Raw genomic sequence first — 14,177 nt, forward strand, 5'->3', positions numbered from 1 at the left:
ATAGTAAACCAAATAATAATAATAATTCAATGTAATCAAGGAACTGAAGTAGCTGAAAACACAAATTATAACAGTGAACTGTGAAATCTGTGCTTCCAATACTAATTAGAAAAAACAGGAAAATTTACTGAATGGAAAAAATTAAATTAAATTAAATTAAAAAAAGTCACATTTACCAGCTTAAACCCATCCCTAAATGACAAAGAAAATAAAACAAGTTCTGACTGATCAGTTTACTTGTCATTGTCAAAGCTGGCATGCAATGAAAAATGGAAATCGAGGTCATTTTTTTTCTCCTATTACTATTATGATGATATCCAAGTGAAATGAGAAAAAAAAATGTAGGGTTGATTTTGTTCAACGGGGATTACATGGATCACTGCTGGATGGGAAGGATTATTGCCCAGCCCTCATATGTCATCAGAGAAGAGATATTAATGCAAAGGGAAGGGGAAATTAATATTTTTGATTAAAATTACAAGGCTACATGAAGCCAAAAAATCTATTTTTTATTTTTAATGCTGACTTTAAACATTAGTTTTCTGTCTAGGCAGTTCTGGTCAGAATAAGCTGCAGAGTGGACCAGCAAAACCAGACACATCTCTAGTGATAAACAAAAGCCAACCTGCACAATCTATTAGCCGGACCGACTGAGACTCATTCATCATGATGGCAATGAGGCGAAAAAGTCAAAAGTTTATTAAGGCTTGCATGACGCAATGCCTCTGTCCCAAGACCACACTTGTGCGAAATGACGCACGGTAACAAAATCACTGCATATACACAGGACACAAATACTCACGGATGCAATGCCATAATCTCAGTTTAAGTCACATTAACACATTAATTATGGGGAATATCTAAGAAATACATTACCATGTCAGATATTTACATGAAATAAATATATGAAGAAAAAAAATTCAAGTACAAATAAACTTTTCAAATCCAAAACATTTGAGGTACAAAAAAAAAAAAACCCAGCACAGCTCATGCCAGAAAGAACTCAATACTTCGCTAAACTGACATCACATGACTTAACAGGAGACCTGTAATCTAAAAGGCTCCATCTTGCAGCATTATCTCGACAAAGCAGATGCAGTATGTGCCCCAACAAACACTTACACACACAGTATGCTGTGAGCTAGGCAAGACAGCTGTAGAAGAGAGAGATAAAGCTGTGGCTAGAGATACAGTGGGGTGAGAGGTTAAAGGGCAGCTAAAGTCATCCAGAGAGGGAAAGCTGTGTAAATCCCAGGGAAGGGAATTGTTGCGAGTAAGCAGTTTGAGAAAGCATGTAGCTGTCCCCAATGGCATAAAGGCAGAAGTCACAGGATACCGTCAAAGTGGGAAGTTAGACCCCCGTGTCACCTGTCAGTCAAATTTGATTATCCTGTGAATCTTGTCACTTACAAGCTACAGGCAGGCGATAATCGGCAATAATGAACGCGATATTGCGTAGCTTTGTCAGTGAACTATGGCTCTGTGTAGTAAATGCCACTCCATTTGAAAGCAGGTGATAGAGATTTACTTCTAATTATAGAACCGGCTTTACTTCGGGATAGGAAATGTATGAGTATCATGTGGTGAATTTCAATGGTGAAATATACCTAGATATGTTCTTGTGAGATTCAGGCTATCACTGATATGATACTAAGGAAAGAACTATAAGTTTAAGTATGAATATTATCATTTTGAGCTATATTATGCTACCACAACTAGTAAAAAGATTCAAACACAGATTCGACTGATTCTATCGTCTAACCACTTTTAACCATACAATCCAAACATCACAGGCAAAAAAAGAGCAGAGTCACGAAACAAAAGCAATAAAAGCATTCATAATAAAAGCAAGACAGAGGACACAATTAGCTTTCAGAAGCACCTTGGACTCAATCAACACAGCTGATCGAGTGAAGTGTGCGCTGTTTTAAAGCCAATGTAAAAGTGAGAGAGAAAAGGAAAGTCCAGGAGGCCCAAAGAAGGCCAGATGACAGCAAATCGCTTGCAAAGATGGTGAAACGGCCCAGAATCTGGCTTAATCCATAGAGCAAAAGGCCCAGAAACAGCGTTACTGTTCATGTATTCCAAAAAGAACGACGCTATTTGCCTCCAAACTGGCTAACTGAGTATTCTGTCCATATAAAGTCCATTTAAAGTGTCCAATGAGGGTCGATCGCCCCCTCCCAGTGCAAACTGAACCAATTTTACGTTAGTCCATATACGATAGTCTTTCAGAATATTTTGCCGGACCGTCGTTTAACCATGATTAGGTCCATGGATTTGGGCAGAAGGGACGGTCGAAGGTGGCTCCTCCCCGACCCCAACGCCGCTCTTCAAACGAGTTAATTTCCCTCTCTCTCTCTCTCTCCCTGTCTCTCTCTCATCTGTCCTTTTCTAGGGGAGGAGGTGGTGCCCGGCTCTCACAACCTGTTCAATGCAAAGACAGAAAGAGTCAGGGCAACACACCTCACACCACAGCCGAGGCCGAACGGCGGCAAACCCCGAACTAGCCGCAAAACACTGCATATCTCCTAAAAGCATTCGAAGTACTTGTAACCTGACAAGCCATTTTCCGATTACCCAAAAACAGCTTTATGTCAGATCGTGATGCGGCGGGAGTGGTGACTGTTTGGCACTTCTTTTATGTCAGTCTCAATTAAAAGTCATGCTTTTTTTATTTTAGCAGAAACATAACACGGTTAAAAGCATGACGGGGAGGTGTTAAAGGACGGAAAAAGACAGGATAATAGATCTGGATCTGAGGCTTACATTAAAATCATCCTGTTCGAAGGAACTGCAACCTCTTACCGGAGGCCAAATGGCGACAGTAAATCAGACAGCTCATTACTGCCAAACCAAGTGAGCAAATACATGTGGCAGCCAAATAGAGAAGGCCCTGTGGAGCCAGCGCTGCCTCCCACTCACACATGCATGGCAGAGTCCTTATAACGAAGCCTGAACTTTAATCATGAGGCGAATATAACACCCCTCCCCCCACCCCACCCAGATTAAACACGCTCTCACATGCACAGATGCTTCAGAGACGTGCGTCGCACAGGCTTTACCCACCTCACTAGGTTTTCATTGTCGCCGGGGCCCTTGCAGGTGGTGCACTCGGTCCTCGTGTCATCGGCTTTGGGCTTTTTCTGTAGAGTCGACTGCCTCTGTCTGCGCTCCCGCGGTGAAGGTTCCTATGGAAACGCAAGCTATTAAAGGCGACCGCCGTGTGTGTTTGAAAGAAGCTAGTGAGTGGAGAGCGCTGAGATTGCTGTGTAAACATACACAAGCTGTCTTCCTTCATCACACTCTCTAAATATTAGAGGTAGATGAGGGAGAAAGAGTCTTAAAGGAGTGCGGGGTGAGAAAGGGAACGCTCACCTCGATCTTCTCCTCCTCGCAGATGGACGTTCTTTTCCTCTTCTGGCCTCTGGTTCTCTGGTCAAAGGGAAAATGAGATTTGGTCATAATACAGAACGCCGGACTTCAAAAGACCAATGCAAGTGTTCTAATGTCAGATTACTGTATTTAAGATTATTAAAACAGACATGGGAATTAAATTATAGCGACGTCAATAATTCTTGTTGAATCAAGTATTTACATTTTTATTTTAAATGGATTCTCACCTAAAATCCCATTTAGAAACAATCCACAAAAAAGGAGAACTAATGAAAAATTACTTCCTGTAATAAGTCCTGAAGTGCAAAAGGTGAAGAAAAAAATACCTAGTCATTGTTAACGTAACATCACCTCAGAATGTTCATGTTCAGAATGGATTAACTGACCTTAAACGATGCTTATTACGCCCATTTTTACAATATGTAACACTGGTCTCAGGCAGGGGTGGAACGGTTCTGCGCCCAGAACACGTGCAAATATTAAGTTCTCTCTGAAGTATTTTGTGTTGAAGTTGAAATGAGTGTATATATATATATATATATATATATATATATATATATATATATATATATATATATATATATATATATATGCATTCTAGGCTGTATAATACTGGCTGACTGTCTCAGAACAGAGATATTCACCTCAGTAAATAAAGTATTGTGATTCAAGTCATAATTTTACCTAATCTTTGTTTCAAAATGATTCTCTTGTGTGCTCTTCCTAGGCGCGCCGATGCGAACCGCTAGTGTAAAAATCACGAATGCAGTGACTGGAGATTTTCGCTTAATAATAAATCAATTTGTTTCTCTGCAAACCCTACTGTATGCCTTAGGAAACCTCGGATATGGAACAAGTTGCATGGAATAATGTCATGTTTGTAAAAAGAGTGAAAAAGTTTACACAATTTATTAAATGGACAAGTGAATGCATCTTTTGTGATGTGAAAAAAAAGGTAGCCTTATATGTGGGGGTGCTCCGATTGATCGGCTACCGATCACAATCGGCTGATAATCCCTTTGGGATAATTGATCGGTGGTTTCTAAAAAGGCAGATCTCATAAAACCTATCTCAAGCTGATGACACGCCTGCCGTGAGAGGTTTGGCATGACATGCAGTGGCACCATCTCATTCTCTGTCCGGCGCGGATGAAATAATTAGAATGCTTTAGGTGAGGTACAATTCATATTTCCTCAATAAATAATTAAATAAAGTAATTGATAAAGTTATTTGTTTCTGTGAGACATAATTTCGTAAACAGCATGAATGTATTACCATGCGTTCTCTTTCTCTCTCAAAATGCAAATGGCTTCAAATCCCATTGCGTCTGCACTATAAGCAAGCTGCACGCTGCACAGTCGACAAAGGAATTGTCACTTGCACTATCGAGGCAGTGTCGCATCGTCAACTAAAGTTTATAAATTGCATTTTTTCGTTTTAATTCTTGCCAGTATTTAAACCATTCAACGCTAGCACGCTTTCCTGAAGACTGTGCGCTCATGCACACTCGAGGCGCACACACATAATAATGCCAGGTTCATGTTACTCCGTTTGCAGTGCTTATGTGGTGTGTGTTTTTTTCCGCACTCATTTTTACGGATTAAAGTGTTCACACTGTTAAAGAGCACTTTTAGATAAACAAGGCAATAATTTCTTAATTAAATAAGTTCTTAATTAAAGGTCTTTATGAACCGCAAGATAGCTGGTAATAAAGATGTAAATGCAAAAGAAAAGGCAGTAGAGCTGACTGTTTCTGTCAATGGTAAGTTTTAATTTAGAATGTTTGGGATAACGTAAGAAAAGTAGATGAAATGTTTTGCTTAAGCAACTTAATATATAAATCTAAAATTAAATGCAAAAGTAAAAAGCACTGAATAATTGATGAAATATTGTATTACTGTACTCTGTAAATAAAGAATTACAATGTTGAAAAAGCATTTTAAGTAACAAGGTTTGGATTTAAAATCAAAATAATGGATAAATGTTGTGTTTGTGGTAAACCGCCATGGATCAGGAGCAGACTCCTGTGTGAAAGCACAGTCTATGCTGCTATCGGCCGATATATCAGTCGACCACTGTCTTTTATTCGTTATCTGGCTCGGCTCGGTGTTCATCTTCAGTTCTCTCTTCACAGCAGTTCAGTCAGTGTACTGTTTGAGTAAATGAATTACTCCGGGATATTGGTTTGTTTTAACTCGAAAAAAAAAAAAGTTAACAGCTGAAATCATTTGTGGATTAATGCATACTGGAGACGCAAAACGTTTCAAACGACATAACTTTCATTTTCGGGTGAATTAACCCTTTAAAGTTGGCATCATATCTATTTTAGATGAGAAAATTAAGCCTTGCCAGAAGCAAGCCAGCAGCTTATGCCCTAGACCAGTGGTTCTCAACCCACAGTCCGTCACAAATACAAATGCAGCCTACCATGCTGAACACACACACACACACACACACAAAAAACAAAAAAAAACTTGTCACTTGTCAAGGGCGCCCCCCTTTATATAATGGTAGGGGAAACCCTGATATATATATATATATATATATATATATATATAAAATGAGATTTGAAAAGCTGCTCAGTTAAGAGTGTAATGTGATACTGTTCAAGCAATGTGGCAGTAAGCTGAACAGAACAAAGTTTAACACTCTCCACGAGTAAACAGCTCACGCAGAGCAGCTGTTGACTTGTGGCTCAAAGTAGCTGCTACAGATGTCAAACAGTGGTGCTCTTCTCTAATCCAAATCTCTCATTCAGTCCTGCTCCCCCTTGTGTGCCATATAGGGATTCAATCCCTTTGTTTAGAGCCCAGACCACAGCCTCAATCGCTGCCCCTCTCTATCCAGATATAAGGCCATTTCGCAATTGGGTCAACTCTGGCTGTTAAATTGGATTTTTGTGTGTGCCATGAACCAAGATTGAGTATCCAAACGTCCTCCACAGAGCATTCTCCTGTTCACTTAGAGACACTTTTTGTGCTGTTTTTCTTGTCTACCATCGGCGGATCAACGCTTCATCTCCATCAGTAGCTGATAAACACAAGAAAAACAACAGCAGCATCGCACGAGTCAAATCAAACGTCTCCACCTTAATGAGAACAGGCGCATGAGTGTGCCAAGCTGGGGCTTTTTAAAAAGGGAAGAAAAAACGACAACATATTTAAACAGATTGTGAAAACAATTCCATCTGTCGCCTTTGGCTTGCCACCACACAGCAGATGGAACACTTATCATTATAAATGCTAACTGCTTCCACAATGCCAATTGGCACTTAAATGCCTCTGCCACTTCTCCCTCGATGGTGGCACCAAACAAAGGCACACATTTATTTCATTATTCCTTCATTACGGCAGACTCGATTAAGGTAATCTATTAAAGGCTTAGATCAGTGGTCCTCTGTGCCGAGATCCTCTATGTAATTGTAAAGTACTGTAAATGTGGTGAAGGGCTGACGTAAACAACACTCTACACTTGGAGGACAGACAAGACGACTCTGCGAAAAAACTCTACTTTTTAATTAAAGACCTTGCAATGCTGCATCTTTAAAAACACTGAATCAATTTCCACAAGATTGGAAAAACTATTGGTGCATACGAACGGACCGTAACAAAGAGTAGCCTACTGTGGTAATTCAAAGAAGACTAATGGCTTAAAATCCAGAACAAATATGTAAAATAATCAAAAAGGTGTTCAATCAGAAAAAAGTTTGCTACAAAGTAAAAAACTAAATCAATAACAACTATAGAACAACTATAGGAATATTTGGTCTAAAGGGCACAGAGGCGAAAGAAAAAAATATATAAATTACAAAATGTATGAATAAAGATTCAACATTTTTGTATTAAATATTTTTTAATATGTTATTTATTATTAAAAGGTGTTTTATCAGAAAAACTGTCTGTGAGAAAGTTTGCAAAACTATTGAATTATTTCAGGTAAAGGCAAGAGTGAAAAATTCTATATATAACTAAAAATAAATTGATTAAAGTGTAAAAAAAAATAAAAATAAAGGGCATAGATAAACAAATAAAGAAACTATATATATATATATATATATATATATATATATATATATATATATATATATATATATATATATATATATATATATATATATATATATATATATATATATATAATGCATTGCAGTACATTTTGTAGCAGATGTGCCCGTCCCATTAAAAATAAAATACTTTGTTTTGCTGGTGTGTGTCAGGGTATTGCTTTGTGGTTGTTAGGGTGTTATGGATGGTTGCTAGTTGGCTACATAATGGGCCTTATCTGAAGATCCCTAATAGCTCTCCATTACAGTAAGTATATGGGATTTTACCACCTACAGTATTTTATTGTCTACCAAGGCCACAAACAAAAAATTTACACCAGTAATCTCTTCTACAGGCTGCAAAACTTGATGTATCATTCATGTATGTATTGCCAATAGGAGCCAAAGTTTTATAATTGAAAAATCAAAGTATGACCAAAATGACCCTTGCTTTTGCAAACTCCACTAATTATAGCAAGATTTCCAATGCCTTTATTCGCGAAAATTATGCATAAAGTCCACCAGAGTCCGGACAAAATCTCAGTGTGTGCCAGTCATGAGAGCCATTTCAGGTGTGCAGAAGAGCCGGTATTCAGCGCGGCACATTAGTGAAGCCAAAACCACTGACTCCTGAATGGAGGGATGGCGGGGGGTCGATTAGCTGGCCGTGATAAATCAGAACACAGCTTTACAAGGGCTTGCCACTGCCAAACCGGCTGGTTAAGGGCATTAAAAATGCAAAGCAGGGTTCCTTCAGCTGCTGCCACACTCTGGAATGGAAGTTAAGATAAATTCTGCAATAAAGCATCTTTCTCTGGTGGAGTTTGGAAAAATAAAAGTCTTTTAATCCAGCTGCTCTCCACTGAAGCCTTCGCCTCACTTCTGCGCACGCATCTCAGAGACTAAAGGGAAAACACATTAACTCTGCCTGGCATATGCAAGCCCACACTCACACATAAATACAGCAAACAAAAAATATCGTCCAGAAGTCATTCCTTTAACCTGTGTGTGAGCTATTTTGACAGCCGTCAGCCAAGCCAAGAGGCTGCAGTGCAGCAGGAGCCATCTGAAATTGTGCTTTACTTTCGAATTCGATTTAAAAAACTGGCAGGAAAGGTTTATTGACTAAGCTTTAAAACAAAAGGTTGAAAAAGACAAAATGAAGAAGGGCTGGAGAGCATGTCGTTTCTCCGATGGATATCTTTTGTCTTTCTTAAGGGAGCCAGGCTGCAGGAGCGCTATCGCAGGATCAGAGAATGCTGGACAGTGATAAGTAAAAGCCATGGAGAGCCTGAAAGACAAGCCATATCTCAAGTCTGAAAAAACACACGCACGCACACACACACCTACCCTCACACTTCAATGTGGCGCTCTGCCTTTACAGCTAGAGGTATTGGTGCACACATTTGATCATTCAACAGACGACTGAATATACACTCTGTTACAGTAAACTGCCTATTAAGGCAGCATTTTAAGGTAAGTGAACAATAGTACACACACACTTGGCAAAAAAGTCAATTGTCTATTATTGTGTAGCGTGGTATGAAGCACAGCTCAACAGCAGTTTTCTTTTGGACAATGCTATGAATATGTGAAACCAACTTGAACCTGTTGCAAAATGGGGCAATGTGGGTAAATCTGTTTACATCTTGCAGAACATTGCTGAGAACATTTGCCAAACAAAAGTAAATGTAACCACATCTTAAAGTTAGCATGAAATCAAAAATGTATTTTGTTGGTGCACATTGTTAGTCTTAAAGTGAGCAATTAATCATGCAAATTAATCCTCTGAAAAAAAAAAATTGTGTTGGTAATCTTTAATCATAATCTGATCATTTGCTTCCTCTCTGGAATGGCATTCCTCCTTTGATGATGTCAGTTTGATGGCTTGGGCCCCTCCAGCCGTTATTTTGCTGCAAGTGAAAGATGAAAGGAGTGCAAAAATAAAACCCCACCCTCTACTCCATATTCCATTTCAGTTCGAAACGCGTCACCATACTGAAATAAAGTCGGAAGCGTCTTCCAGTTCACACAGACTTTAAGGCTGTACAAAACTTCACTGCCTTAAATCAGTGACACTATGAAGTGTTCCTAAATATTACAAATTATATTTAATAATGAAAAGTATCAATAAAACCACTAGCTGCAAATAAAAATGGATTTTGTCCAATATTAATATTTGTTTTTTTATGCTTACTAGTGTGATGCAAGGCATGCAAGACCAACTTCTCTCTAAAATGAATGGAGAAATACTGAAAACACTGCTTGCCAAACTTACATTTTTACAAATATGACAAACTGTCCAATAAATGTTGTTATTTTTAACCTCAAATATCATTTAAAAGGTGTATATTTCACGTTGGTATATCCAAAGCACATGGGCAGCCCAGAGTGCATCTAAAAAACACAATATTTCTATGGAAACCAGGAACTTCCAATAGCATCTGCAATGATTTTACCAATGGACCCTTTTCACAGGATTGTGATGATGCTTTTCAATGGTCATCAGCATCTTAAATCCTCTTTTTTACATTTATATCAGACAATATCAGTCTCTTTCAATTTGTTACTCTGATTGAAAGTCGTGAAAACACTATAATGGAGTTTTTACTTTTGCTATTTGAGCAATTGGGAATGCAAAAAACTATATGTGTGGTACTCTCCCATTCACTGCTCTCGAATTATGAACTATGATGACTTCCGCTGCTAAAAATCCAGAAACGTGAAAAAGGTCTATTGGAAGCTGGCTCTTTTATTTATGAAGGAATAATTCTGCCAAAATGTGAGTTATGCTTTCTCCCATTGAGTGAACCATCTTGGTACTCATACATAGTCTTTAATATTATGCTGTTAAGTTTTGCAACATGCTAATGTCAAAAGCAAGATGTGGCGCTATTTGTGTCATAGAGCGTTCCAAATCAGTTATTTGGGAGGTTGAGCTATCTTCTATAGCAGCTGCTTTTGTACGGAGTAGGCAGAAAGGCAGCTCATTAAGTTTCGGAAACAATTCTAAATGCTAATGTTCTAATAAAACTGAAATCCAGTGGGGTTTTTACTGATGGCTTAATTATGGCTGTATCAGTTTCAAGGTGGTTTTATAAAACAATTAAAGATGATATACTGTTTAGGTTGTCGATTTCAAAGTAATCAACAAAGCTAGTTGTTGTGACCTTCACCGATAACCTCCGTGGAAGCTCAAGAGACTAAAGAACAGGTCAATTATCTATTTTACGTGAGGAGCAAAGAATCAATTTCAAGTCAGCAAATGAATGCTTGACCTAAGACAACAGCTAGAGTTAAAGCACCAATCAGAGCGAGCTAGGCGAAGCTTAAAACAGACTAGTGGACAAGTAATTCCCATTTTTCAAGAGATGTGTGGGTCTCTCTCAAGAAATCCATCTTTATCTTTAGTGGAAATCTGTGAAACGCAGCTGGTGGGTTTTAGAAGCCCAATTTCAAGTATAGGCTTTTTAACACACGTTCGTCATCAGTGAGCTCATGATATGCTCATACTCACAGTCCCTCTCACTTGAGGCTTCTTGGGTTCTGGGCTCATTTCTTGAGGGATGAATTTGATTGGTCCCTTGATCTGCCTCCTGGACCTTTTGGTTCCATCAGGTAGCGTCTCCATGGCAATGTCAGCCTCATCACTGCTGGCCTGGTCGCACTCAGAGCACTGCCTGGAAAAGGACGAGCGACAGAGAGAAAAAGAGTGAGAAAGACAAAGGAGTCAGGTTTTCTTTTGCTTTCATTTGACCTTATTGATTCCCCAATATGGAGAACTCTTTGAGATGAGAGAGAGTGGCTTTCAAGGTCCATGTCAATGTTTTTCCATCAGAAGCAGACGTGTCATATTCACTCCAACAAAAGGGTTGTTAAAATATCCCGCACAAACAATAAATGAAATTGAAGGAATAGCTGAGTTCTTCAGTGCGAGCAAAAGCTTTTTGATTATACAGTATTACTGTCTCAGGGGCAGGCAGTTGCCAGTAATTAGGTACGACTTGGCCCCCCACACAATTTTCTCTTTCAAATGCTTTCTAATTTCCATCCAGCAGTGCGGAACAACATCACACTTTCATATTCATGGATTAAATGAATTACTCGAATCAGCAGCGAAAGCATTGGGCTCAGCTTGACAAATAAACAAAACACAAAAACGCTCACGCACGCTACTGTGGAGCACCACATAAATTTTCCAAGTGACAGTTAGTATAACCTTATGAAAGTAAACATGGAGGGACTTTATGAAGCACTGCAAGTGAAATGCTGCACTTAGAATTTGAAATAGCACCTTTATTTTGTTATAGACATAAAAAAGAAAAAGAAAAACATTAACATGCTAATTTAGTAATTAATTATAACAAAAATGTGATCAAAATCCTGCAATTAATCATGCCCTCTGATTGTAATATATTACATTAAGATTGTAATGTAATATGAATACAATATGATTAAAATTTTTGCTACTTTGACAGCTTTTTGTTACATGGCCAAAAAAGGGAATTGTTTATAAAACTTTTTTTTGTTTCCTCGAGAGCCGGGATTCACAAAATTGGGGATTTCAATAATTTATTTTTAAATAATTAGATTTCTGATGTTGTGTACACATATCATGCAAGTACATACTGTAATTCAATATTTTCTAAATATCTTTTTTAGTGAGTATATAATGATTTTTTTTAAACATTACATTTTTATAATCACTAGCCAGTATTGATTATCAGAAGCCCTGCTCCAGAGATGTCAGCACTTCTAGAAGTTACTTCTATCACATTTGAATTCCATCTCCCACTCCTGTTCTCACCAGTAGCTGTTTTTGGTCTTCTTCGGCATGCGTGTGAGAGGCGGGTCCAGGCAGCCCAGGTGGTAATGCAGCTTACACGTGTCACATAGCAGTAAAAGATGCTGGTCTTGGTTTTTCTTACAGATCCCACAGCTGCACAGAGCATGAAACTGTTTCTTATTTACAGCACACATTTTTTTCACACATTTTTCTCTCTTTTAGCACTTAATAATTCATGAACTCTAGGTCAAAAAAAGATATTAGAATAACAGTGGCCAGATGTGGAGCCCTGTATTAGGAGCAGCTAGCTAACCTGTAGAGCATAGCTGGGAGGTTCGACGACTTCCCTGGTGACCCTCCCTCCTTCTTGCTTGGCTTTCTCTCTTTGGGAGCTTTCAGAACTGCAGGAGGGTTCAATTTCTGCAAACAAAGCAGAGCACTGAAATTTAGATACATTTGAAAGACATAAACAGCATTATATTAAACCACACCTTCATAACTAGAGAATGTTACTTTTAAGGTCATATTCTAAAGAAAACATTGAGTGATTGCCAGGGCAGTGCTGTGCGGATGAAAAGGTGATCTGAGTGAAGCATCTCCAGTATGACATCCGGGTAACTAGACATGGCTTGAGTCCTTCAATGCATCTCTATTGGACATTTCAGCCTGTTTTACTGTCTGCCAGGCAAAAACTGTCAGTCAGTCACTTCAGAAAAACATCAGCACATCTCTCTCCTCAAATAACTGCACAATTTGAGGCTCATGTCCTTATCAAGCACTATTTGGTGAAATGCAATTAAACATTTTAGAGTAAATTTAGATTTTTCACACGACCGTTTTTGATGATTTTTGACAGAAAGATGATATAGATAGATGAATGGATAGATAGATCAACAGATGACATAGGTGACACATACATAGGCTTAAAAAAATGAATAGGAATGCAAACAGAAATGATACTCCTTTAAAAAATAAAGTAAATTTACTGAGAAAAAAAAAGAGCTCAAAGCAAGAACAAAATCCTTTATATTTAATTAATCTTCAGTGTTCAGTCGAGAATGTTTTGTCCCTGAGCACTTGGGCATTTTGTTCCCCTTGTTTATTAATATTCTCAGAAATGTCTTCTTTCAATATTGTGTGCAGGATTTTCGTTGTCTTCCCCACTATTTATGTTTCTCTTCAATGTTAAAATACTTTTAATCCGATCCTTAGGTGAAGAGACCACAAAAAGCACAAACACTGTGGTTCTACGGAGCTTTTAACATGTCTGTTTGAGCGGCCTGACTTTGAAACACAGCATTAACAAATAAATGGTGGGTTTGAGACAATGGAAGCTGGCCGGAGCATTTGGGAATGTTGTTTTAATTAAAAGGGGTGGTTGATTGCGATTTCACTTTTTTAACATTAGTTAGTGTGTTATGTTGCTGTTTGAGCATAAACAATATCTGCAAAGTTGCAGTGCTTAAAGTTCAATGCAAATGGAGATATGATCTTTAAAAATTCTTACAGTTTAATGCCTTCAAAAACAGCTGTTTTTTGGGACTACTCAGTAGAGCTTAAGATCTTTGCCCAGACATTTGTTCGGTCTTAATTTATTATCATCTTACGCAAGTTCGGGTCAGGGTCGGGCTCGGGCTTGCGCTCAGGTTTGCGAGGTAAACGAGCGGTGATGTGATGTGTTTCGATTAGCGCGAGAAACATGGGAAAATGGATGCTGAGTAGGTATAACGGAGGCTTGCCTCTGGCGATTAAGTTTTGGTCGCACCAGCAACTAAAGCAAAGTCTGAGGTGTGGAAAAGTTTTGACCGTGTTTATAATGAGAATAATGAGTGAATAATGACGCACCATCAGTGAGCGCAGGAACGCGCTGAAGACATCTACAGTGGATTCAATCATTTTCCAAAAACATGTAGGCTTAGCCTAATCACTGTGAGTAATAACGTTTTTTTTTTT

The 14,177-nt window shown here is 38.4% G+C and overlaps 1 protein-coding gene across 1 annotated transcript; it reads right to left on the reverse strand.

Moving 5' to 3' along the window:
• Positions 1-676: 676 nt before the first annotated feature.
• On the reverse strand, positions 677-12,666 carry LOC127978636 (PHD finger protein 14-like). The gene is made up of 6 exons (XM_052583436.1): positions 12,538-12,666; positions 12,246-12,377; positions 10,956-11,118; positions 3,379-3,435; positions 3,070-3,191; positions 677-2,427 (listed from the first exon to the last, which is right to left on the reverse strand). The coding sequence occupies exons 1-6, from the start codon at positions 12,546-12,548 to the stop codon at positions 2,421-2,423; spliced, it is 492 nt and encodes a 163-aa protein (XP_052439396.1). The 5' UTR covers positions 12,549-12,666; the 3' UTR covers positions 677-2,420.
• Between the last annotated feature and the right edge of the window lie 1,511 nt (positions 12,667-14,177).

Source organism: Carassius gibelio, chromosome B19 (genome assembly GCF_023724105.1).
Source record: "Carassius gibelio isolate Cgi1373 ecotype wild population from Czech Republic chromosome B19, carGib1.2-hapl.c, whole genome shotgun sequence".
Classification (NCBI taxonomy): domain Eukaryota; kingdom Metazoa; phylum Chordata; class Actinopteri; order Cypriniformes; family Cyprinidae; genus Carassius; species Carassius gibelio.

What these genes read in the sequence shown, in the direction of transcription:
- LOC127978636 (XM_052583436.1), bottom strand. An exon ending in AAGACCAAAAACAGCTACTG is followed by an intron (nt 11,119 to 12,245) that starts GTGAGAACAGGA and finishes GTCCTTTTCCAG; the next exon opens with GCAGTGCTCTGAGTGCGACC. An exon ending in AGCCTCAAGTGAGAGGGACT is followed by an intron (nt 3,436 to 10,955) that starts GTGAGTATGAGC and finishes CCCTTTGACCAG; the next exon opens with AGAACCAGAGGCCAGAAGAG.